The sequence below is a fragment of the Catharus ustulatus genome, chromosome 1 (assembly GCF_009819885.2).
Source record: "Catharus ustulatus isolate bCatUst1 chromosome 1, bCatUst1.pri.v2, whole genome shotgun sequence".
NCBI lineage: Eukaryota > Metazoa > Chordata > Aves > Passeriformes > Turdidae > Catharus > Catharus ustulatus.
In genome coordinates this window covers 158,718,584-158,744,278 of record NC_046221.1, presented here as the reverse complement: position 1 = coordinate 158,744,278, position 25,695 = coordinate 158,718,584, and the positions used below count along the sequence as shown (strand labels likewise).

General features: G+C 39.5%; 1 protein-coding gene across 4 annotated transcripts in view; it reads left to right on the top strand.

Annotated features, from left to right (window-relative positions):
- Window positions 1–25,695, top strand: part of FAM135B (family with sequence similarity 135 member B) — a 219,138-nt gene that overhangs the window by 155,748 nt on the left and 37,695 nt on the right. For all 4 annotated transcript variants that reach the window (XM_033076038.2, XM_033076055.2, XM_033076045.2 and 1 more), the window contains 3 exons: window positions 4,822–4,892; window positions 6,847–7,020; window positions 17,482–17,608. In XM_033076038.2, coding sequence (XP_032931929.1) covers window positions 4,822–4,892; window positions 6,847–7,020; window positions 17,482–17,608 — 372 coding nt within the window. The remainder of the gene's footprint in view (window positions 1–4,821; window positions 4,893–6,846; window positions 7,021–17,481; window positions 17,609–25,695) is intronic.

Genomic DNA, 25,695 nt, shown 5'->3' with positions numbered 1-25,695 from the left:
TCATGTACAACCCTTTCACTTTCTATGGTACCTCAGAAACAACATGTCCATCCCCAGACCCTTCTCCCCTTTTTCCATCCACCCCTTCAGCCAACAGGAGCACTCACACAAGGTAAGAACACGATCTGAGACACCCAGGTTGTGGAGCCCCTTTGGTTTAACCTTACTGATGTGAAACCAAAGTCTTCCAGCAGCAATTCCTGTTCCCAGGAGCTACAGGGGTGAAGCAATCTTCTTCACTGAGAGCACTGTTTTACTGAAATCTTAAATAGGAAGGGGAGAGAGTGTCACAGCAGAATGGCATTCAGGCATGTCCAGTGTGCCACCACTGTGTTTTGCCAGTCCAAGGATTCGTACAAAATGTGTGGCATTGGTCTCAGTGGTGACAAGAGACATGACAGCAGCATCTTTGCCAAGTCAGCTTGTCATCAAAAAGAGGCACTGTGGGTTACACAGCCAGTGTGAATCATGTGCTGTGTGTTGAACTTGGGGCCAGAGACACCCACCAGTCCTTTGTATAGCTTTCTATTTGATCATGATGAGATTTAAATTTTCTTTTTTTGTCCTATTTCAAAGCATATATATATATATGTGTGTGTGTGTTATATGGAGATCTAAATTAAAACATCTTGAGAATCCAATTTTAGCTTAACATGCTTCCTTTCCTCTCCCACTTTCCTTTTGCTGTTTTGGTTTGATTTATTTTTTTTATGATGGTGTTGTCAGTTTATTCCTCCCTAGAACTGTTGGGTTTTGCTTATGTGAAAAATTACTAAATGCAAGTCTATCAATATTTGTTAGGAAAATGTCCCAGCATGCTTTATCCAATATTAATTTTATCCTTCCTCTGTGGAGTACCTCTGACTAAATAACCCTCCCCTCTAATTACAGCAGCTTCCACTGTGTTGAACAGGGATGATTTCTGATGATTTTTGCATTATTATTCAGGAAAGTTGTGCACTTCATGAAACAGAAAATCAAAACCAGCCCACAAGATGCCTCACAACTAAAACTCATTGAGACTCTTGATGTGCTGTGTGCAGCATCACTTGGCTTTCCATAGGAGATTCCTTGGGAAGAGGACAGCTGCCCAATTTGGTCCTTACAGAGTGGACTTGCACAGAGAAACTCAATTTTTTCTGTGTGGTGTAGTAACTTTGGGTTTTCATGGATGTAGAACAAGAGGATAAACAGGTTTGTTGTTCCAGATAAGTTGCTCAAGGCACTCTAAAGAATCAAATACAAAAAATAAAGATCTGTAAAAATTTTTGTGTATTGAGCAGATTAGCACAATTCACTTCTGTTTAATGCTCCTAGGCTTCTTTTTTCTGCTTTGATCTCTTGTCCTCCACAGCTTTGCAAATTTGATATAAATGTGGGATAGACTGAAGTGTGCCACTACTACATCCACAACTATTCAGAGACAGTTTTGTGTCTTTGTCACATAATCTCCTATGTTGGATGAAATCCTTGCAATGTGGTGTTGGCATGTTAGCTAGAGATTTTTACAGTGTTTTAAATATCATCTGTGTTCATAACTCTTCATTTATTTAGCACACAACAGATGTGAATCCTTTTTTGTGCCTCTTGTGTGCTATGGTGATTTTTCTTGGTTGAGGGTGAAGGTTCTGTTCACTGTTTTTTTCTGTGGATGGAGGTTATGATAAATGGACAAAGAAGTTAGTCTGGGTAATGGAAGTATTGAGTTAATATACTCCATGCAGTTTCTGCTGTCAGAACTGGAATTATCCAATATTACATTAAGGAAGCATTGTTCCTCCTGGTGTTCAGATAGTTTTGCTGATGAGATGTTTTGCTGAGATAGGCAAAAAAACCTCAATGTGAATATCCAAATTAGATTATTTGCTATTTATTTTATTTTATTTTAAATTTTCCCTCTCCTCCTCTAGAATAATCCTAGACACACTTAAATATATAAATACTTTTTTTTTTACCTGGTATTAAATGGAAGGAAGCACTAATATTTGCCTAGAAGTGGCACCAAACATGCCTTTCACCATATAATGGTGCTTGAAAACTCTTTGGTTTATTTGATGTCTTTTTCTATATTGTCCCTGCATACAGCATTTGTTGAATTCAAAGGGAACAATATTGCAGGGCTGAGGCAGAATTTATTGCTACAAAGAACTCTAATTAATTTTCATAAGCTTTTGCTTTCTTTTTATTAGAAAAGAAGCTTTTCCTCTTTCATCGTGCAGTAGGACAGATAACTTGTCTGGTTCCTTCCTAGCAGGCCCTGTTCAGGGGAAATTTAGTAGCAGGGAGAGAACAGAGTGAGGCAAGCTGGAATATGGCAATATATTAACTTTTGTATTTTACAGAGAAATTTAAGTGATTTGGGACATCCAGATCATTCAGTTTGACACTCTGGCTAAGTGGTTACATATTAGGGAGGGAAAAAGGAAAATGTTGCCTCTGCAGTGAGAACTGTGGTTGGTTTTATGTGGGGTTTTGCGTTATTCTGATCAGTCTGATTTCAATACAGTTTTGGGATTAAAAATATCTAATTTATGCAGCTTAATGCATTGCCCCATGCAGTGAGAAATATCCCTTGGTCTCTCAGGCATCTGCTCACTGCCTCAAGGAGTTTGGGGTGAGTGTCACCAGGGACTGAACTTGTTTTGAGCACAGACTCAGATCTCAGTGGCTGCTCCAGGTGCTCAGCAGTGTTGGGCACAGACCCAGAATTTCATCCCTTTTCTTTGGAGGAGGAGGAGATTTGCTTTGTCTGAATCACTATACTGAATTCCTATTTTAAATTCAGAATGTAGCTTCAGTAATGATTACTTTGGTTTTTTTTTGGTTTTTTTTTTGGGTTTTTTTTTTTTTTTTTTTTTTGTTTTTTTTTTTGCCACTGTCAGCCACTGTGGTTTTTAGTGTCAGCAACTCATTAGAAATGAAAAAGTATTTATTTATTTATTTATTTATTTTAATAAAAGGCATGCTTCCAAGTGTTTTGAGACAATCACAAAAGAGAATGCACATTTTCAGTACATAGAAGTGGGAATTTTCCCTTCACATCTCTATGCCTGTGGCCATGCTAGAAGAAATACCATATAATTACAGAAGAGATTAAATTTTACATCTTTCAGAATTTTTCCAAAGCACAATCAATCCTTGGCTCTCAATTTTCTTACTTCAACAGGAAAAGACTGTTCATTGTGGATGAAGTTTCACCTCTGGAAAACCTGGCTAAACATGGTTTATGTCATTTATTTTATGACTCCTACCTGTCAGAGCAGGGTAGATGCCTCTGATGTTGCCTTCAGAACATTTTTAGTGTAGTCTGTGCTCTGTTGTTAAGAAGATGATCATCAGCTTTGGAAAGCAGAGATCATCTTGCCTGTTTGAAACCATCTAAAATGCAAATGTACCTAGACCAAGATATTTCTCTAAGCTCTATCTATTGTCAGTGGAGACAGGCACAAAGAGAAATTAATTGTCCTTTTCCAGTGAGTACCTCAGGATTGCAGGTCACTCTCTGCCTTTGCTTGTTGTTTGCCACTGACATAAGACAGAACCCATACATCTCACCTCACCTTTTTGTGGCAAAAACTGGGTATAAATAAGTTGCATTTATAATACCACATCCCCAGTGAATAACTTCAGTTTTTCACATTTATTTCTGTACCCCTCCTCCTGTATTCTGTCATACTGTAAAAGATGCTTACTTACATTCACAAAAAAAGACTATTTAGTTATAAAATGTGTATTTTTTTGTTCATATTTCCATTTAGGTTGTTAGAAATTAATTTTTTTTATTCTTTTAAACCTATTTTTCTTGGGGAAGAACTGATATTTCAGATGAGTGAATAAGAAAGTACTGGACAGCTTAATTCTCTTCTAATTTATTTATTTCCACTGATTACAGTTATTTTAACTGTGCCAAGCTGGGATGTGTTATCCAATTTAGTTCTTTCCCAGTGAAAGTAATCAACTAGCTCTAGCACTGTCTCCAAAAATCCAATCAAACTATTTTATTGACAGTAAAAGAAGGGTAATTTTACTGGTGGGATATTTAAGATGAGTTAGAATGGAGGTACCAGTGAGTCACACAGGATTTCTTCAGTGGCTTTGGTGAGCAGAATCAGCCATGCAGCAAGTTAAACTTCTGTTTTAGTTTTAAAAACAACCAAGGCCTTCGAGTTTTGGAAAGAAATTGGTCTGCATGAGAATCAATGACAAACTACCTCCATGAATCTCCTAAGGGCATAAAATAGAGACCATGGGGCAGGAAAGCCTTGGTTTGCTGAGAAATAAACTCAAAGATCAATGATGAGTGATCAGAAATTTCCAGAATTATTTGAGCCATTTCTGAATGTTTTAAGCTGCAAACTTTGAAATTTCTATTAGTTACAGGTGGGTAACCACGCAGATTTGTGGCTGTTTCTCATCCAGGAAAACTTGGTCCTTGCTTTCTTTCAGCTGCTCAGATAACTCAAACAAAGGCTCACTCAGTGAGGGGCAGCAGCCTCAGAAACGCTCCCCTGGCTCTGTGTGTGAGAGCAAGGATCCAACGAATGCAGAGCTTGATGCTCTCTGGTTCCTCTTGTCTGCAGTGATTTTTTTGACAAGTCATGGCACCCAGGGACAGATAACACCTCTGACTGCTCTGGTTCCCTCTGACTCCTTCAGCAATTATCTCAATTCAATGTACATTTGCTTCTTTCTGCCTCTGTGCTGTCATGCTGCTGTTGCTGTGTGGTTTTGCCTTTGCTCTTATCAGAAAAACCCACCCACCTTTGCCTTCTGTGTTGTAGGTGCCAACTTACACAGGCAAGCTTGTCTCTCTTTTTGCAGGTGGAAGATGCATTGAATGAAGCAGATTTTCAGCTCAAGCTGGACCTGCACTTTACTGATAGTGAACAACAGTAAGTGCTGGTTTAAAGCTCAATTGGTAATGTGGGGGTCTGTTCAACTGGAAAATTACTTTGATGAAATGAGTCCTTTCTAGAAAAGGAGAGCTTTGTTAAGGCTTCCATTTGCCTTAGTGTTGAAGTTTTCCTGTTTGTTCTCTCTGTATTTGAAGTGTGTATCTCATATTCCTGCTTAAAGGAAGAACATTTTTTTCTCCTAGAAGTATGAGTTCCTCAAAGGTTTTAAGTGTTGCTCCTCTGTTTGCTGCTGTTAAAGGGAATATCATCACTGACCTCCATGTGGTCAGGGTCTGTGCATTTGTCTCAGGAGGCAATGAAGTATTTTCTCACTGAAGACAGGAGTTATGAATATGCTAAGCACTTTTCTTCTATTAAGAAAATAGCCTCTACATTTTAGGAGGAAGTAGTTTTCCTATTGAATTTGATTTCCTCTAACTAAATTTGATTCTGTAATCTTAGGTGAAGTGGGAGTAGCATCCCTTCCTGAGACCGAGCGGGAAGTGTGATCCCAGATGTTACTGAGCCTCACTGAATCAGGGAAAAGGGTTCCAGTGACTTGAGCTGCATTTCTGGGGAGTGGGAGGGGATGCAGAGAAATCATCTGAGCTGTGTTTCATGCTGAGACTGTCCCTGTAGGATTTTGTTCATAACTACAGAGCACACAAACAGATTTCAAGAACATGTTTCTGTTATCTTCCAGAAACAAAAAAAGAAAATTGTTCTCTCAGGCAGGGGGGACTTGACTATCAGTGCTTACAGGTCTTGAAGAGAGAAAAACAAACATTAAGTTACACCAAAAAATAAAAAGAACTGAAGCATTTAAGTTGTGGAATTGTGCTCTCACCCATACACCTAATTTCTGTTATCACCTGAAAGATTACTGTGATTTACCATAAAATATAGTAGTGATTTTTAGAAAATTATATTCTGCGAATATCATTGAAACATTTCTTGGAACTAACCACGCACCACCCAAGCATCTATTCCTAGATTTTCTTAGCTCTGGGAAACAATTGGCTTCAGAAGTGTCTTTAATGCTTTCAAATAATTCCTCTTTAGAAGTTTTGCTTGCATTGGGACGATCTGTTTATGCACACTCTAGGTTTGCAGCTCAGTCTCCTGTCCTGTAGATGACTCACATGTCATGTGGTTGACTGCACACTAGGATGGTTATTCTGGAATAGTTATAAACAAACTTTAAATTAAAGTCTTGACTTTTATTCAGTGAAAAAAACCTAAAAAACCAAAACCAACCAACCAACCAACCAAAGAAAAGCAAGCCAGAAAATAAACAAACAAACAAACCAGCAACAACAAAAAAACCCAGTCCCCACCCAAAAAAAACAACCCAAAACTCAGAGAAGCTAATCCAACTTGTACTGTTTCTCTGCTGTTACTTCAATTTCTCTTTTGAGAACTGGAAAACTGGAAAGGTACTCTAAATATTTTCAGCTGTGTCTGACACAGGACTGCTTCTAACTCTCACAGATTGCCTGAGCTGATTGTTCTTACACAGAAGAACAGGAGCAGTGTGGTGTCCCATCTATGAACACTCAAATAATTTGAACAGTTTTCTAAATGCCTTTCCTTCTGTTATTTAGCTCTTGATGTGCCTACTAGTGTATAACTGGACATCAAGGGCAATCACGAGGGAAGACCAAAATTGTGTCACATCTGTTCTTCTTTTATACTGTATATTAAGATATAACTCTGCATATGTTCTTTATTTTTTAATATTTCTATTTATATTAATTATATCTACATTAGTATTAATATTTCTGTTTGGCACGAGTACAGCACAAGATGCTCTTCAGTTATGTTAACCCTTATGAAGCTGGGGAGGGATAAAATTTCACCTCAATTTTATCTCTGCCTGCTGCCTGTGGCACATCACAGGCTGTGCCAGCTCAGCCTTTCCCTGCCCTTTGCCATTCCCTTTCCCTTGCAGGCTGAGGGACGTCCCAGCCATCCCCATGATCAGCAGCCGCACGCTGTGTCTGCACTTCCACCCCCGCCGAGGGCTGCACCACCACGTTCCGGTCATGTTCGACTATTTCCACCTGTCCGTGGTGTCCGTCACGGTGCACGCCTCCCTGGTGGCTCTGCACCAGCCTCTGATCAGGTAAGGGCACGGGGCTCTCACTGGGGAGGCAGAGGAAGCACCTCTGATGAGTTCTCTCATACAGCTTGCTCATTGGATGGGAGAAGCAGAGAGGATAATTTAATTTAAAGGTTTTTGGTCCTGGGCTGAGAGTCTGGAGATTGGGGTCTAGAACCAAACTCTGACACAGGCCTCTTCCCTTGGTAAGACAGTGGGGGTCTGGTAAAAAAATTAAAAATTTGGGAAAGAGGTTAAGAATTTGGATTAGTCTTCATCTCTATTCCCTGTCTGTAATGAGGAAAGTGCAAATTGTGTTTTCCTTGGTTGTTTTTCCTCTATAGTCTAAAAGCAACTAAAAGCATTTACATTGTTCCTCTCTGATAATTTGTAAAGCATTCAGGACAGCTGGACTCAGCCTCCGTGCATGAGCATAATTCATGAAGTGCTTAGGAGGAGGCACGCAGGAGTCAGTTCTGACTAAGACTCCACTGGATTTTTCTTTTGCTCATCATCTGGTTTGACTGTGCAGCGCTATAATACCAGTCCCATGGGCTCTAGGTGTGACTTATCTTACCTGATTCTTCACGACAAGAAAATAATTCAGAACTCCTTCAAATAAAACAGGGCTGGAGGTCAATATCCTCAAATGTTTAGAGTAGATGAAGGGAAGCAAAGGTCTTTACTTAGAGCCCAATCTTGTCAGTGAGATAGAGAGGGCTGGGAGGGAGGGAACTCCTTTGGTTTTGAAACAAAATGCAGTGTTCAGGTTTGTTCAGCTTCCCTTAACTCCAGCAAGGTCTTTTTTCCCAAGTGGCCAAGAGATCTTAATTTTGTCCAATGTTATGCAAAGAGCATGGTGTCAGAGAGGAAAGATGAATCTGTAGAGTTTGTTTTCCTCAGGTTTCATGTGTTAACACTTCTTTGCTTCAGTTCTCCATTAGTGTAAAGGCATTTCTTGAACATGATGCCACAGAATGAACTGGGATTGTAAGAGGTTGAGCCTGAGGTTGTGAGAAGTTGAGAAGTTGTGGATGCCCCATCCCTGAGACTGTTCAAGGTCGAACTGGATGGGGCTTTGAGCAACCTGGTCTAGTGGTGTCCCTGCCCAAGAGATAACCCTTAAAGTCCCTTCCAAACCAAATCATTCTAAGGTTCTATGATCCTGTGAGATGTGACAAGGATGTGTTTCATATCAGCAGATCAGAGTGACATATCTGTGATCTGCTGATGTGATAGAGGTAACTGCTGTATCTCTTATTTTCTGTGTGTTGACTTTTTAAACAGTGAATTAGGTTGTAACAGACTACTTCTAACCACATAGTTTTGATCAGAAAATTTTCTCATTGTTCTACTATAGGAAAGGATGAAAGAACAATTGCTTAAGAGGCTTAATGACTGTTTTCAGTTCTGTGCTATCCTCTAATGAATGGGGTTGCATAGCCTTGTTACTGTTATTAGGCATAAATCACATGATCAGCAACTGTTCCATGGGCAGATTATTATAGCTTTTAAAATACTGTTTTGTGGACATTTGTGAAGTATGCAATGTATTTACTTAATTCAGTGGAATGAAGATTTTTGACAATATACATTCTCATTTCTTTAAGGCCATAAAATCATTTAAAGTGTGCTAGTGAGGATTTATCTTCTTCTTGATAAATATTCCAAACCCAAACAGTTTTTGTATCATGCATTCTCTAAGTATAAATCAGGATGAAGACAGTAATGTAAAATAAATGCACTTCCAAGCACTCTGAAACAAAACTAGCCAATTAAAACTTATTTGGGTTTCCCCCAGCTCAGAACTTTCCTTTTAATCATTTATTGTTGGAGTTTATTAGAAGCATAAAAAATTAAGTATACAATCAGATTTTGTTTTTCATAACACAATAGAACCTGAATGACTAGAGAGGCTTTTTTTTGGTCACATTATAGAAAAATATAAACCCCAAATCATACAATCACAAAATTGATTGGGTTGGAAGGGAATTTAAAGATTATTTAGTTTGAGCCCTTCTGACATGGGCAGGGACACCTAGACCAGGCTGTTCATAGCCCCATCCAGGCTGGCCTTGAACACATCCAAGGAGATAGAGATAGTTACATTATGGAGAAAAATAAATTAAATAAATCTATGCAGTGTCTCACTGTGGTTTCATTTGCTGCCTTGAACAGCCCCATCATGGTACAGACTTTGTGTGTATATGCACATTATTCCTACACATATCCATAGACATATATGTAAAATTGCAACATTTCTAGACCTACCCTAAAAATAATTATGTAAAATTGAAATTCACTGCTGTATTGAAGTTTTCCTGCAACATCACTTTCCCTGAAGCACATCTATCAGCTCACATATGCCCTGTCGACTGAGCTTTTCATATTTTTTCAGCTCTGTGGACAAATTAGATATTCTTGTTCAAGTTCTTTCATGTTGTTTGTGTTTAAAGAGGAAAACCAGCAAGACCAATTCAGGCCTTTCCCTTCAGGGTAATGTATACTCACACACAGCTGCTGCTGGGGAAACCTTTCCAGGATGCCTCCATTACCTCCTGCTTCTTTGACAAGTGAACATTTTGATATTGATGTTTGTCCAGGTTAAAAATTCTGATATAATAAATATTACATCAGGTTTGAGACTTTGAAGCCCTCATCTTTTACCAAACTGAGAATGAGTGGAATTCACATGCCTGGGATCCTTTGTCGGCTTCTGGATGGAAATTTTGTGATTCAGCTTTTCTAAAAAGTCTAACAAGCTTTTTGATAGGTCCAAGCTCATGGCAACTGCTCATGACTTTGTGGATTTACTGAGAAAGTGAGAGGCTGGGTAGGAAGGTGGTGAGGCAGACTTTGAGTGAACTCATCTCCAGCTTTGTTAGCACAGAATCATAGGATAGTTTGGTTAAGATATTTTAGTTCCAACTCCCCTTCCATGGGCAGGGACACCTCCCACTATCCCAGGTTGCTCCAAGCCCCATCCAGCCTGGCCTTGGACACTGCCAGGAATGGGGCAGCCACAGCTCCTCTGGGCAAAGGTGTCACCACCATCACAGGGAAAAAAGCAAAACCAAAAACCAAAAACAAAATCACCCAAAACAAAACAAGAAAACCCCTTAAAATCTGAAATAAAATCAGAAATAAATCTCTTTTTCAGTATAAAGCCTTTTTCCCTTGTCCTGTCACTACATCCCTTTGTCAAACATCTCTCCCTCTTTTTTATAAGCTACCCTTAGGTAGTGAAATGTGCTGCAATATCACCCTGGAGCCTTTTCTTCTCAAGCTGGACAATCCCATCTCTCTCAGCCTGTCCTCAGAGGAGAGATGCTCCAGCCTTCCGATCACTTTTGTGGCATCCTCTGGGCGTGCTCTGAGAGCTCCACAATATCCCAGAGTTTCCTGTGCTGGGGATGCCAGAGCTGGATGCAGCAGTGCAGGTGGGGTCTGACAGGGGCAGGGCAGAGGGTCAGGATCCCCTCCCTTTACCTGCTGCTCATGGAGCTCTGGATGGATGCAGCCCAGCTTTCTGAGCTGCAGCTGCACATTGTTGGCTCATCTCGTTTTCCACCCACCAGAACCCTCAAGCTCTTTGCAGGGCTCCTCTCAATGAGTCTCAGTCTGAGCTCTTACCTGGGAATGTCCAAACTCAGGGCTGGCACTCGGATCTGTTGAACCCCATGAGGGTCTTGTGGGCCCCCTTTCCTCCAGAGCAATCATATTTGCTGTACATGTGGGATGACCATAAGCATGGTGTGATGCTTTGGTGCTTGGATTGCCTCCTCTTGTCTCCCTGGCAGCTGGAAAGAGACTGGTTGGCTTTTATTTGTCCTTACAGAGCACTGAGCCATGGCTTGGGTAAAAGCTCTTCCTCTGATCCTTGGAGATCTTTGACTTCTCTAAAAATCACCCCAGGAGTGGCTCAGGAAGCTGGACAGCCAGAGTCCAAGTTAAAGACTTTTCTTTCCAGGCAGGAGTGGGATGCTAGGGGAGAACTGTGACGTGGGGCTCAGTGGTTGTGGTAGCTGTTGTCTTGGCCTGAAACACTGCTCCCCTCACCTTGCCCTAAACCCAAACCCTTTGACAAGGCACAGCAGGACTCTGTGACCCCAGGGCTGGAGCTGGGCTGTGGCAGAGCAGTGACAGCTGCTGTGCTGGCTGTGCTGGCTGCACTGAGTGCTCTTGGCACCTGCAGATCATGGAGTGCTGTTTCAGACTTCTAGAATGTGGGAGAAACAGAGCAGAACCTACAGCCAGGGTTGGATGCCACATCCTAATATGATACAAGTGACAGTGCTCTTTGGAAAGTTGAGACTTTTGCCTCTGGCAACCTCATTTTACCCAGGGTGATGGGAGATGAGCAGGATGAACCTGTCAAAAAACCAAAAAAAGGGAACAAAGTTCAAGCTTGACACTGCTCCTCTGCTGAGGCACTGGCCTCCATAAACAGCCTAAATACCTTCCATCCTCTTACCAAAGATCCAGGGGCTAAATGTGAGCAGACACTTGTAAGAGGAAGGTGAGGAGGAGGAGGAGTGGAGGCTTTGGACTCAAGTTTTTCTCATTTGTGTGGATGAGTTTGATTTCTGGCCTGGGGCACTGACTTCTCCCTTAGCTCCCTGTCTCTAGCCAGGACTGGAAGTGCAGCCAATGCTCATTAGCCCAGCTGTTAGAAAAGACCCTTTGCTCCAGCAGAACTCAGACTCCGAGAGATATTTCTGTTTTTCCCAAAGGAAAATGTGTGGGTCTGTGGTGTAGAAGTCTGCTTAGTCTCAGGCTTTCTGCAAGCACAGTGCCTTGCTTATACTGGATTCACTTAGGAAGCAAACACTAAAAGCATGGGTCAGTAATTCTGTAGAGCTCTTCACTACTTCCCAGAAAATAAAAACCCAAACCACCAAGGAAATTTAAAAAAAGCCTGTCTTGAAATCTCTGCAGATAAGCAGATCCTTTGCATGGGCACCTGGCAAACCTGTTTCGTCTTGCTTACTCAAGAAGGGGGTTTATTTTTCCCAGCTTTCTGGATTCTCCTCAACTTTCTATTCCTTTCCCCACTTCCATACATAAGTTTATGTGAAAAAACAAAGTAGGCTTTCAGGATTTTACTTGTCAACATTGAATTCTTAATTGCTCATCTCCAAATCACTGAGAAACAAGAAATCTTGGTGGAATCTGAGATGGAGAAATAATATAATTTAAATTTTGTTGGTGGAGCAACCAAGACACAGATACTCAGTTTTTCAGTGCCTTTACCTTGTTCTTTCAGGAAGAGGAGACAGAGCATTTAAAGATTGCTGATCTAGCCCTGATCTTGTTCTCTGCTTCACTGCACTGAAGAATTAGGTCAATCCTGGCCCTTCCTGAGCAATTTTATCTCACCTAAATCTATTTACTTCCAGGCATCCTCCTGTTCCTCAAAAGCACAACTGATCCATCTGTAAATGATACACACACTGTGCTGCCTTGTGTACCTTGAATCTGGGTGCAGATTATGCAGATTTTCCTACAGCTGGAGGTTGGCTGGCTCCTACTTATGGGCAGCTTGTGTCTGAAACTGCACAAATATTATACTAAAGTTCTTCAATTATTTCCCCTCTCCAGTCTGTTTACAAATAAATTAATCTGCAGAAAGAAAATTTTTTGAATTTTTATGCAGTAAAGACCTACTCCTTACATAATATATTTATTAGAAGAATACTGATTTATATCATTTTCCTCTAAAAACACATCCATAATAACTGGGTGATCTTTTCCTTTGAATTTTCTTTTATTTGGTAGTTTGTTATATATCTGCAAAGATAAACCTCTGCTTTGGCATGCCATTCTCCTGTGCTACCAGCTGAGAAATCACATAAGAATAACATGAAAATTTCTGAGTCAAATTTAAAAAGAAAAATCTCTCTCAACCATACATTATATATCACCACATGGCTTTATCTGTTTTCAAGTTTTATAGCAGTTAAGGTCAAGTTCAGGACAAATGAGCCAGCATTTTCCAGCAGTCAAAATCAAAGATTTCAAACCAGATTCCCCCTCGACTCTGTTTGGTATCTAAGGAGAGATATCTATTTTCATTAAATTTTATTTTAATAAACCTTATCAGTTCTACCCAAGAAGCTCAGAACGTTTTACAGTCACTGATTGTAACCTTAGTGAAACCTAGACAGAACCATGTCTAGAGGACACAATCTGTAAACATCCACAGATTATTCTTAATAGTAAATAACAGATCACCCATGTACCCTATGACCATGTGCCAGCAGTAATCTGCCAAAAGCTCTATTAAAGTTTTGAGTTAAAACAATGAGGGAAATCAGTGTTGTCACTACAATTTTCCTGATCTGTGGGAGAAGGCAGTTCCTGCTGAAATGCAGATGGTAGTGGGGACTGTGAGGGTTTAATTCTGGGTTATGCTATTTCTATGGGACTGACTTATATTTTCAATTTTTAAAGCAGTAATATTTTATGTATAAGGGACTGAGAGAAAAAGAAATGGTTTCTCCAAGGATCTGGCCTAAATGGGATACAAGTTCATTTCTTGAATTTCCACTCCTAGTTTACTCATAAGATTGTAATTTCTTGTCATTAGAAATGTGATGATTCTGTGTATGGAGATTGTGGGCTTTTGTTTTTGTTCTTTTTCTTTTTTTCCCCAAGCAAGAATCAGATCCTGGTCTTTTTTTTCCATTCTGCTAAACAATTATTAAAAAAAAATTGTTTTGCTTACCAAAAAACCCCCTAATGACTAAACCCTCCCCGCTACAAAAAGAAAGCCCCAAAACCCTAAAACAAAACTAAAAATGAAAGAAAAGTATTTATTTTTGGGCAGGTTAATCTGAAAGAGAACATGGTGTTCTATTACACTGCCCTAAAAGTATTTTTTCTAAATTGCTTCAATAACACATCTGAATTAGCATTTATCAAGACCATTCAATTTCTTATGCTAGGAAACTGTCATTTCATTTATTTGTAAGAGAATTGTCCACAGAAAAAGAAACAGGGAATGATTATTTAATATTTTGTGCTCTACAAGAACCTAGTGTTGCCACATTGAATTCTGCAACAGCAAGTTCAAAAGAACCAGAAAGTTCAGCACTTATTTCTACATGCAATTCATTCCAAGAGATGTTACAGAGGCCAAAAGTATAAATCACAAAGTCATGGACACAAATTCATAGAAGGTAACCATGACTGCTGGAAATAATTACTTGACTATAACCTTTGAGTCAGAAAGGTCTTAAATTTTGATTGCTGGATCTTGCAGGCTGTAATGAAGGAAAAAATGGACTTTTCAAGGAGGTTTACTGTACTGTGGGTCCACAGATGATTGCCATAATAATTGGGAGACTCCTTTGAAGGATAAAGGCATAAAATCATAGAATTATAGAATGATTTGGGTTGGAAGGGGCCTTAAAGGTCGTCTTGTTCTCTGCCCTGGGCAGGGACACCTTCCACTAGACCAGGTTGCTCCAAGCCCCATCCAGCCTGGCCTTTAAAACTTCCAGGGATGGGACACCCACAAATTCTCTTGGTAACCTGTGCCAGGACTCCACCACTCATGGTCTCATGGATAAGGTCATCTAAAGGCCAGCTCCAAAACAGCCCATAAACATTTCACTGAAAATATTAATAATTCTGCACATATTTTAATCCTCTTGGCCACACACATGTTACCTCTTTTGACCTTTTTTATCCTGACTCCAATTAAAAGATGAGGTTATCATACTGGATAAGGATCTAAATGTTGATATTAAATCAGTGCTATTAAATAGATAGTCCAAATGGACATGTAAGTAACCAAGGTTCATGATTCATACAAAGGAGCATGTGTGCAGAAATAATTAGAAGAAATAAATACAGCGAAAAAATAATTGATGTAGCAAATTAACCTGTTATTGCTAATAAAAATTTCATTCAAGCATAAGGTTCTTCAGAAAACATTAGAGGAAGTCAGCAGTTTGTAAGCCTTCCACTTAAACTTTCCCTCAGCAGTCTGATGATGTTTTGGCATGCTTCCCAAAAAAAGAGGTTTTTGTTTTACAGTGCTATGTGAAATCAATTTCTGTAAAACCAACAGATTAAAAATCCTTCTCTGCTGTAAAAGCAAAGATAAATAACTAAATAAAGGCATTAAAAAGTGCTCTTCTTTCCCTTTAAACCTTTGAAAGCTTTGCTCATATCCAGATGTGGAGTTTTTCATGTGCATAGAACATTTGTTTAAGCTTCTCTCTCTGATCTTTGTTTTTTATCATTATTTTTTTTTGGTTTCTTGAGCCTTTCCAGCAGACCACAGCAGACAACATTGTTCAATAACAGATGAAATTATTCAGAGTGATTTTCTTGTCTGTTGGAAATAGCTTTATTTAATTGTTTATTTATTTATTGCATTTATCTTAAATGTGAGAAATACATGGAAAGGCTTCATGCTGCTTAGAAGCAACCAGCTGGGAATTGCTTTGATCACATAAATTAAAATATACATAAGCAAGAATAGATATTTGCTGATTTCTTCTATCCCATCCTCCCTCTATGGAACAGCCTTTTTGCCAGCATTTATCTATAACAAGCAGCAGTTTGTTCTACAGACAAGAGAGGGATTTGTATTTAACTTTCTGAAACTGGTCCAAATTGTAATTTTGCTTGAGATTCTTTTTCCAGTGTTGCAAAACTGTTTCACACAACAACCTCACCTGTTGTACGGCTATTAATGAATTTTTTTTGTTTGTATCTTAATAGAAATCCTTCCAGAGTTCAAGAAGCATTTGGGCAATGCTCTCGGGCACATGGTGTAATTATTGGGGCTGTCCTATGCAGGGTCTAGAGCTGGATTTTGGAGATCCTTGTGGCTCCTTTCCATCTCAGGATGTTCTGTGAATCTATGATTCTCTGTTTTCTGTGTTCTTCTGTACCGCACTCAGCACTGTAATCTGACCTTAAAAAACTGAATCAGGTGTAGATATCAATTCATTAGTTTTATCTGAGCTGATGTGGCCACATGGCACACATCTGCATAGAGGAATAACCTCAGATTGGCAAGGCATTGCAGCAGGAATGGCACTTCCCTGTGGCCTTTAGTTCTGGCACATGATGGTTTTAAGATGTTTTTAGTGCTCTCCTGGACGTTTTTGTTCTTTCAAGAAGACCAGGTGTCCTGGGTACAATGGGATTTGGGATGCTTGGATGGGCACCAGATACCTGTGGGTGGTGATCCCAGTCTGGAAGTTGCAGCACAAAGCCAATGGCATTACTTCTGCACTTGGCACAAACAGAAATATGTTTTCCCATTTTCTCTACAGTTCATTATTTCAGGTCCACCTTTGCCTGCGTGTTTTTTTATAAGAACCCTTCTGGTTGCTTGCATTGCAATTTAGCAATCACAGTTTGTAATTTGACTCATTGCATTCCCCACAAGTAGACTGATTTCCCTCTTGAAATCTTGATGTAGTTTGTTTACAGCATGTGTTATCAGAGGCACTAACAGAGGGGTTATCTCATCTCCACTTGTTGATGAGGCAGTCATCCAGCCTCTCTTTGCAGTCCACAATTAGCATGAAATACTTGGAGGGTAAAATTCCTCTGATCTGTTTGATATCACTGCTTTAGCAAGAGATGACTCATATGTTGGAAATGCCAATTCCTCTCCAATGAATATAAAGACAGCCCACATCATTAACTAGGATATAACTAGTGCTCAGATTAATCCAAACTATGAGCCCTGGCTATGCATCAATACTGTGGTGGGCTTGATGCAGGTTATTCCACCCTTAATGGTCTTCAATAGGAAATGTACAAATATAGCCACAAGGGAGCACTGACCACAACAGTCAGCACTGAAAATAAAACAACTTACATTCTGTCAGTTTTTTGAGGAAAATTTTGGATAACAGGGAAATCACATTGCACCCAGAAAAAAATAAATGTAGTTTTTTGGCTGAAGTCTTATCCTTTTGGTGCTGAAAGCTAATGCTGTGGGAGAGTGAGAAGTGGCAACCAAACTTCCAATCTGTAAGAATAAGTTTGGCATGAGCTAGAAAATATTGGTAGTTAGGAGAGATCATGCACAACTCAGAGAGGAAGGGTCATGTGGGTAAAGCCAGAGAGAAAGATGTTGCATCCATCAAGGTGCAAGCTGATGAGAGGTTGCATAAGAATGTGATCCATGTGGATAGATGGAAGGGTTGTGTTGGTGAGATGTTATGCTGGAAAAGACAGCAGAGAAAGGAGTGAGTTAAAGAGAACACTGAAACCACTTGACTTAATGCCTAGAAAACAAATTTCATTTACCTTGCTTGAGCTACTGTACTTTGGACAACGATAATTTTCAAGGAAAACGTGAATTGACAGTGAAACTTGAAATAAACAAAAGCAAAACTCATCAAAATTGTAAATATTTTCCAAGCAAGGAAATAATACTGGGACAACAATGATTCTTCTCTAACAATGCTTCTCTGATTTTATTTTTCTTCTCAATCTTTCTCCTTGTAGTTTTGCTCGTCCAGGGAAAGGTTCCTGGCTTGGTAAAGGCAACCTGGAGGCAGGACCAGACCAGTCCAGTATGTCATTAGAAAATCTGGTGTTTGGAGCTGGCTACTGCAAACCCACTTCTTCAGAGGTAAGGAGGGTGAGGAATGATGCCTTACTTCAATTCACACAGAGTGTCCATATTGTCTGTGGAGAACACTTCATGGTTTCATATTTCCTGTTGAAGGTTTTTTGGAAGAACAACTCTTCAAACATTTCTGCAGGTAACACCTGGCACTTGATCAGACAATTCCTGGTGTTCAGCCCCCACCTGCATGGACCATTTCACAGTTCAAGATGTATGGATTACCCCCCACTGACAGTGACATTTTTAAGACAGGATTCACCTGACCAGGTGTTTGCTCTAAGGTGAAATGAATTATTCAGGCAAAGGTCCTGGCTTTCAATTCTTGTGTATGACAGTCAGAGGGTATGAGTCATTATTAAGAATGTTGTGAAAGAAGGTTTTGTGTGCAGAGCATTGTGTGTTTTGGTGATGGGGTGTTACACACAATAACTTACTCATGGAAGGTCTCACAGTTAATGTGTGTCTTTGATCTTGCTACTTACTACAGGTAAAAAGGAGAGCTCTTTGTGCAATTTTTAAAAGATAGCTGGTTGTTTTAAAATTGTTAATTTTTTTGTTGATCTTTTTTCTAATTTATTTTTTATACTTTTTAAGTGCTAGCTTTGGGGTTTTTTCCCCTTTTTTGTAAAAAATACTTCCTCAGCTCTAGAAACTCACCCCAGAATATTGCAACCATTAACCTGTTAAGAAACTTTGATTCAAGGGTTCTGATTAACATGCTGCCCTCAGCTTCCCTCAACCTTTCCCGTCAAAGCTTTTCTGTATAAATATTAAAAATAAGCAAGCCTGGAGCACCTGGTGCCGGGAATTAACGAGCACTGAGAGAATGTTTGGCCTGAGGCTGCTATCCCAAACATTGGGTCAGTGTATGCTTTTGGCAAGCAAACTGACCTCAACCTCTGCCTCTCTGGTAGACAGTCACATCATATACATTTAAATAACTGTTTGTGTTTTAGGCCAATCTCTGTATATAGCATATATATAGAAAGAGGCTTCTTTGGAGAGTGGTGCCTATTTTCATTATCAAGTCTCTGTTGAAAGAAGAGAAATGGAAAGATCTCCACTCCCATTTTTTCTTTTAGCCTCCATGGAAAAACCTTGGTCTGTTGTAATTAGAAAAAAACTTATTTCCTTCCCAATTTTCTTCCTTAGCTGGAAGGTCTATCTTCCACCTATTTCTGGAAACTCGTTATTTTTTTAATGGCAAGATAATTGTGGTGAGTTGACCTTGATGGGAAGCCAGGTGCTCACCAAGTCATTCTATCACTCCCCTCCTCAACAGGACAGGGTGCAATAGAGAAAAATTGTGGGTAAAGTCAGTTTAATGAAGCAAAATCAAGGCCATGTGCAGGAGCAAAGGAAAACGAAAGATTCATTCTCTCCTTCCCATCAACAGATGATGTCCAGTCAATTCCTGGCAAATGGGGCTTCAGGGTGTGAAGTGGTTCCTCTGGATGACAAACATAATAGTGAATGCTCCCCCTTCTCCTCCTTTCCCTCAGCGTTTATTGCTCAGCACACATCCTGTGGTATTGAAATATCCCCTTGGTCAGTTTGGGTCAGCTAGCCTGGCTGTGTCCCCTCCCAGGATCCTGCCCACTCCCCCCTGCTGATGGGGGAATGCTGGAGACAGCTCTGGTGCTGCTCCAACTCTGCTCAGCAGGAACCAAACTCTGCAGTGCCACCAGCACCTCTGCAGCCACCAATGCCCAACACAGCACTGGGAGGGCTGCCTGGGGAAAGTGAACTCCATCCCAGCCAGAACCAATATAATTATTATTATCTGAGCAGATGAGCTATGAAATACCAAAAAGAAATTGCTCTTCCAGGAACTGGCTTTAGCACGCTGCTACCCTGCAGTCATCAGAATGCCACACCAAACCATCATAAATATAATGCTGCACAGTCCACATGGCCAGATGTGCAATTGCTGAGCTTCAGAAACCTCCATAAGTCATGACATCTGTTCTTGAGCTGAATGTTTTAATTTAATTGACCATGATGGCCTTTTTGCCTATGCATGACCAATGATAATGAGCAAAGGCTATTTTCTCCTGGCTTAACATAAAAAAAATTTAAAATTCAGAGCTGGAAAAGAAATTGTTGTGTGGCTAGACCTAACTCCAAGCAAAGGCCATGTGACTGACTGCTGGTTTATATGGGAGTTTATACCAGGCTGTAAGGGATTAAAGGAAGAGGAGTAATATTAGTTCTTACAGTGCTGCAGTACTTGGCACCTGGTCAAGTTTTTTCCCCTTTAAAAACTTGTAGATACTATTTCAGGTTTCATGAATGTGTTTGTTAAACTTCAATTGGTTTGGAGAATTTTGCATCACTGCTGGTGGGCATGAGAATGGATCCTACCCTTTTCATGAAATAAAAATCCCCAAAACCTGCAGACCTCTCTGATTACTGATATATAATTGTTTGGACCTTCCCTACTGCATGTCTGAATTAGTAACTATTCAATACCAGAACTCAAAATATACCACACATATTCCTGTTTGTAACTTATTCTGATTTGATGCAACTGGATAAATCTAGGGTGAAGCATTAATAGATTTGGTCTTCCAAGACTGATGAAGCTTCACTGAGAGGCAGGACATGGGAAAATCAATCTTATAGGGATGTTGGTTAATTTCTTTTTATGTCATAAACTGCCATGGAACAGTTAGGTTGGTCTCTCACAGTAGATGTGTTCAAAACAGGATCCTATCTGCTGCAGTCTTGGGACATGCCAGTGGGGTTAAACAGCTTTGTGAGCTATGTGTGACTGATTTCCCTTTGGGGATCCTGAATTCCCCTTTGTGTCTGCTAAATTGCTTTTGGTTGTGCAGAAGTTCAAGGGGTTGTTTTGGATGTTACAAGGTCTGTGTCTCTAGTCCACACTGACTCATGTTTTCAGGTGATTTCACTGCCCTAAGAGCTGGATACTGGAAAATTACATCAGCTTTATTTATCTACAATAAAATAAACTATTCCTTGCATATCTGCAGATTGAATGGTCACTTACACTTCAGGATTTCTGTGCCTTACCCAGCAGCATAAACCTCTTCTGTATTCAGTGTTGTCAGGCTGGTTTAATGTCTTTGTAATGTGCATCACATGCCTGCTGTGTTATAATCAAGTTGAATCAATGGCATACTGGGGATTATTAATAAACTGTACTCAAAGTAATCTTATTTTCATTTGGATAGCAGTTGCACTGCAGATAAGTTGACTTCTAAGTAATCAGATTGATTAATCATATGATTTCTCATTAATAAGGCACTGGTGTTTGATGAGAAGTGTTCTTCTTTCATCTAGCATTGATGTAGCAGTCCCAAAAGACATGAGGTTTATGCCAGGCATAACACAAGAAGCAGGAGTGTCATTCAAATAAAATTTGTTGATGATAAGTGTTCTTTTCCACAGACAGTTTGCTAATGTTTTCATCCTTTCAGCAGCATATGCAAAACCTGGGCTGTTCTAGCCTAGCATCAAAACATTATTCAAGCCCACATTTTTATGTCTCATAAAAGTCATCTGTGGTTTAGTCTTCTTTTCTTTGTAGTTATGACTCTTGGCACAAATAGCTAATTTTTTCATCTCTTGAAGTAGGAAGACCCTGACATTATCTCAGTTCATAAGAACACAGAGCTAATAACCCCAAGGTTGGGGGTTTGATCCCTGTCCAGGCACTTAAAAGTTCAATTTGATGATCTTTGTAGTCCAACTCAGAATATTCTTTGATTCTGTAGTGATTGTGCATGACAAAGTAGCCCAAATAGGATCTATTGTGGGAATTATAATATGTTATATGATTCTGTCGTTCTTAGACAACTGATACATACTACTGATTTTTAAAAATCAATTTCAAAAAAATCCCAATATTAAAAATAACTTTTACTTATAATTGTTCAATGTAGTTTACATCAGAATTTAATCTAGAATTGTTAATTTGACGTGGAAATGCCTTCAGTTTCCATCTCAGACTTCTCTGCTCCAGTGTGAGTGTTTAATAGCAATCACTTCTTTCATGTGTTGGAGTGCATTTGTAATGGGTGGTTTTAAAAGATTCCTTCGGTGTCTTGCTGGTGCAAATGGTGATTAGCTGTGACTGGGACTCCAGCTGATGTCCAGCACATAATTATTCTGAAACACTAAGGCAGCTGATATACTGCTCTTTATAAGGTAAAATGACAAGTATCTTTAATCAGTATGTTCAAGGCACTATTTGTGATAATTACTGAGGAAGTCTTTAATCCTTGGCTGCCTGAAGATAAATGGCTGATCTCTAAAAAGAACTAAATTATTTCCTAGCTGTAGCAGAAAACATGAAACTAATAATGTGACAATAACTAGTTTCTTTAATCACTGGCATATTTCTTTTCTGTGGTTCTTACTTTCTGATCTGACATATGTAGCAAAGTATAGAGTTCAAAACAGAGATTATTTTGGATTTAGACCTGAAACATGGTGTTAAAAAAGCCTTGCAATCTTTTTGCTATGGGTGTTCAATGAAAATGTCATGAAATCAACTGGAGAATCTTGTGAGATTCCAGATAGGAGGGTGATGATAACTTGTTCTGGAGAAAATCCTTGGGAATTGCTCATATTGGACTGATAATTTATTCCTTTTGTTAAGCAATATAATTTGCATTGGAAGTTGCTCTTTTCATATGGTTTTTTTTGCTGTTTTTCTGCACTGTTTATGTAATAGATAATCAGATTGCTGCATTCTCTTTCCAAATCTCACCTACACTTATAAAACTGAAAGGATTTTTATTATGGCTAATTTAGAGAGTTGTGAGTAGTGTGGTAAAAGACAGACTAAGCATGGAGGATTTATTTCTCTTTCACAGCTACTATTACAGTTATATACTGAAGAATTTATTTGGCTTCCCTCACCATAATTTCTCACTTTGTCTGAATCCTTTAATGTGGTTTGTACAGTCATTCACTTGGCCAACATCCTTTCAATTCACGGTTTTCCTTTCTGGAGATTTCAGCATTGATTTTTCAGGAATTGTATAGGAAGGGGCTTGTGCAATACTTTTTTATTTTTTTCTTTCTTCCCCAGAGTAAAGTGCAGGAGCAGTGGGAACAAACTTTTTACTCCTCACTTCAAGAACTGGACTTGGCTGCTCTCCATTTTTTGAAAGAATATTTTATTATTCACCTTTTCTTTCTTCTCAGTATTTTTCCCAGAGTTACCTTGCTTAAAAATCATGTTCATATGCCCTAAGGAACACTAATCCTTAGCTCCTAAGAGACAATAATTCCCACTGACTGATGATGAGAGAGTTCCTGAAGGGAGACCAAATCAACTCTCATAGCTTTTCCAGGGTGAGCAGAGATGCCAACAACAGCACAGTCAAGATCCATCATCTGAAAGCCAACCCTTTGCTACTGGCAAGTGTCCCAGACAGTGGCTTGGGGACTGGGGAATGAGAAAAAAAAATCCCTCTTTTTTTTTTTTTCAAACCACTTTGGCTTGTTTTGTGGAAACAAATCTTCAAGGGACAGCAAAATCCTACACCTCTGTTCACAGCTATCACATCAGTTGTAGTGACCCAGGAAACAGCTTCATAGCTGGTAAGAATTTTAAGTTTTGGTGCAGTGCTAGGCAGGACCAACTAGAACTGCAGTCCCTGCAACATCAGTTTGTGCAAAACCAACTGACCCCGCTCAAATGGTCTCATATTTTCTCCAAGGATCAGATAACATTTGGCAGTGTGACAATCAGAAAAGGATGGGCTAAGAGAAAGAGATGGGTCAGTGTATTGTGATTCTTGAAAGCACTGACAAACAGAGGTGAATAGCATTAGACAAAAGTTTAGCCAACAAAGCATTTTCTTGGTAGCTTTATGGCAAAATAAGAATAATTTTAGAATCTCTTCAGGACAAGAATAACTTCTTCTGAAAATGACTTGACTTAATCACATATCCAGAATCTGTACTCAAGTGTTGTGATGGGTACCAAAAAGAAATTCGGATCAAAATTGGTTAATGTTTCAAGGAAGCTCTTTGCATAACCAGGAAAAGTGTGTGAATATTCATGTAGTTACACACATGAGTACTTGGGTGAGAATATGGGTCTGATATGAGACCCATATTTATGGTGAGCCAGACACAGGCAGAGGAAAATGAGCTTACACTACTCCTTTGACTGGCATAAACCTTGAGATATCCAGCTACCAGTCAGCCTGGTTTTACAACAGTATTTACCTCTACTGTTCCCAGCTTCACAGTATGGTATTGAATAGGGTCTGGTGCATTGTTAATATCTGGGCACTCAGTCCCTGCATGATCCCAGGTTAGCTGGCTGTGTCTTGAAGTGTGAAGGAGCTGCAGTATCATTTGTCTGCTGCCTCTGGTTCCAGCACATCAGAGAAAGCCAAGTCAGATCAGCCTTTACCCATCACTTTTCTTCCTTGTCTTCTTCACAGACTCATAGAATGGTTTGGATTGGAAGAGCCTTTAAACACCATCTAGTCCAAGCCCCCTGCAATGAGCAGGATCATTGTCAACAGGTTACTCAGAGCCCTGTCAAAGCTGGCCTTGAATGTTTCCAGGGATGGGACATTTACCAGGTCTCTGGGCAATGGGCCCCAGTGTCTCAGCCCCTTGATGACAAAATATCAAGTCTAAATCTACCCTCCTTTAGATTTAAATCATTACCCCTTGTCCTGTCTTAACATTCCCTGTTAAAAAGTCTGTCCCCATATTTTTTGTAAGTTGCCCTTAAGTATTGAAAAGCTGCTATAAGGTCACCCAAGATATTCCCAAATTCTTTCCAGGAGTAGGATAAAACCATGAAGTCAGTTGAAGGCACCATATATCTACTCTTTGATGACCCAAGGTAAAAGTCATTGCCATCTCACAGGTTTTTGTTAGCCCTAGATGCAATCTGTGATGTCTCTGCTGGAATTTGTTCTTCCTGGCTTTGGCAGACAGAGTTGGCTGGTGAGAAGCCAGAGTGAAAGGCTGAACAGGACAGCAGGACACCCCCAAGGCACTGTTAAATAACATTCATGTGGGTGCTAAAGCTTTGGTTCTGCTCTACACGTTGTGTTACTTTTGTAAACAAATACAGCTCAACTCTCCAGAACTGCCAATCAGTCTCTTTCTCCACTACTGAACTCATTAGAAGTATTTTATTTAAAACCATAAAATTATGGCCTGCAGAATAAATGGTAAGCTACTCATAGCTCATGAAATTTGATTGTCTTTGAGTGTAAATTACTTGAGGGCTGGCATATGTACTATGCATAATACAGGAGGTATCTATGGGGCTATGAAAATGAACCTGTGAAGATGTAATAGTTATGCAAATTTATACAGTTCCAGCTATTCAGAAGTTCCCTATTTTGTTGCAGTAAATTATAACATATCAATGTAATTGCCTTAAAGTAACATACCCAGGAAATATTCTGATTAGCCATTATTTCTGTTTCAGTGTTAGAAGAGAAATTGTGGATTTCTGCAGTGATAAAAAAGACTGTATATTATTTTATCGGTGGCTTTTCCATTTGATGTATGTTTGCATGCATGTGAGAGACCTATAAATGATTCATTGCCTGAGAGTGTCATAAGTGAAGACTTCAGGAATGTGGCATAATCACAGGATTAGATGTTAAGCTGTTTCCTGGCAGCAAAAGGCATAGAAATCACATCCCCCACATCAAAGAAACCAGAGCAGCATTACAGCACCTGGGCCAAAAAGAAGCAATTTTTGTGCAGACCAATGTTTTTACAAGAAGGAAGGTGCCTTTAATCCAGGCTGAAAATGATTTTTTCTGAGTGTGATTTGAAATAAAATAATAGAATAATACTAATAAAATAAAATAATACTCACTAAAAACAGGTTTTGAAACATTTCTAAAAGAAAAATCTGATTGATCTCGTTTGGGTCCCTTTGACAACTTCAGTTACCTGAGTGATGGGACTCTGTGAGCCTCAGAATTATCCTCAGCAAAATAAGTAGGGAAGTAATAGAAATTGATTTGACTTGGTTTTACAGCAGACCCTGGAGTATGTTCTAACAATAGATCTTCTGTTGATTACTTTTCTCAATTCAATAATGGACAAAATTCAGGTAACCTAAA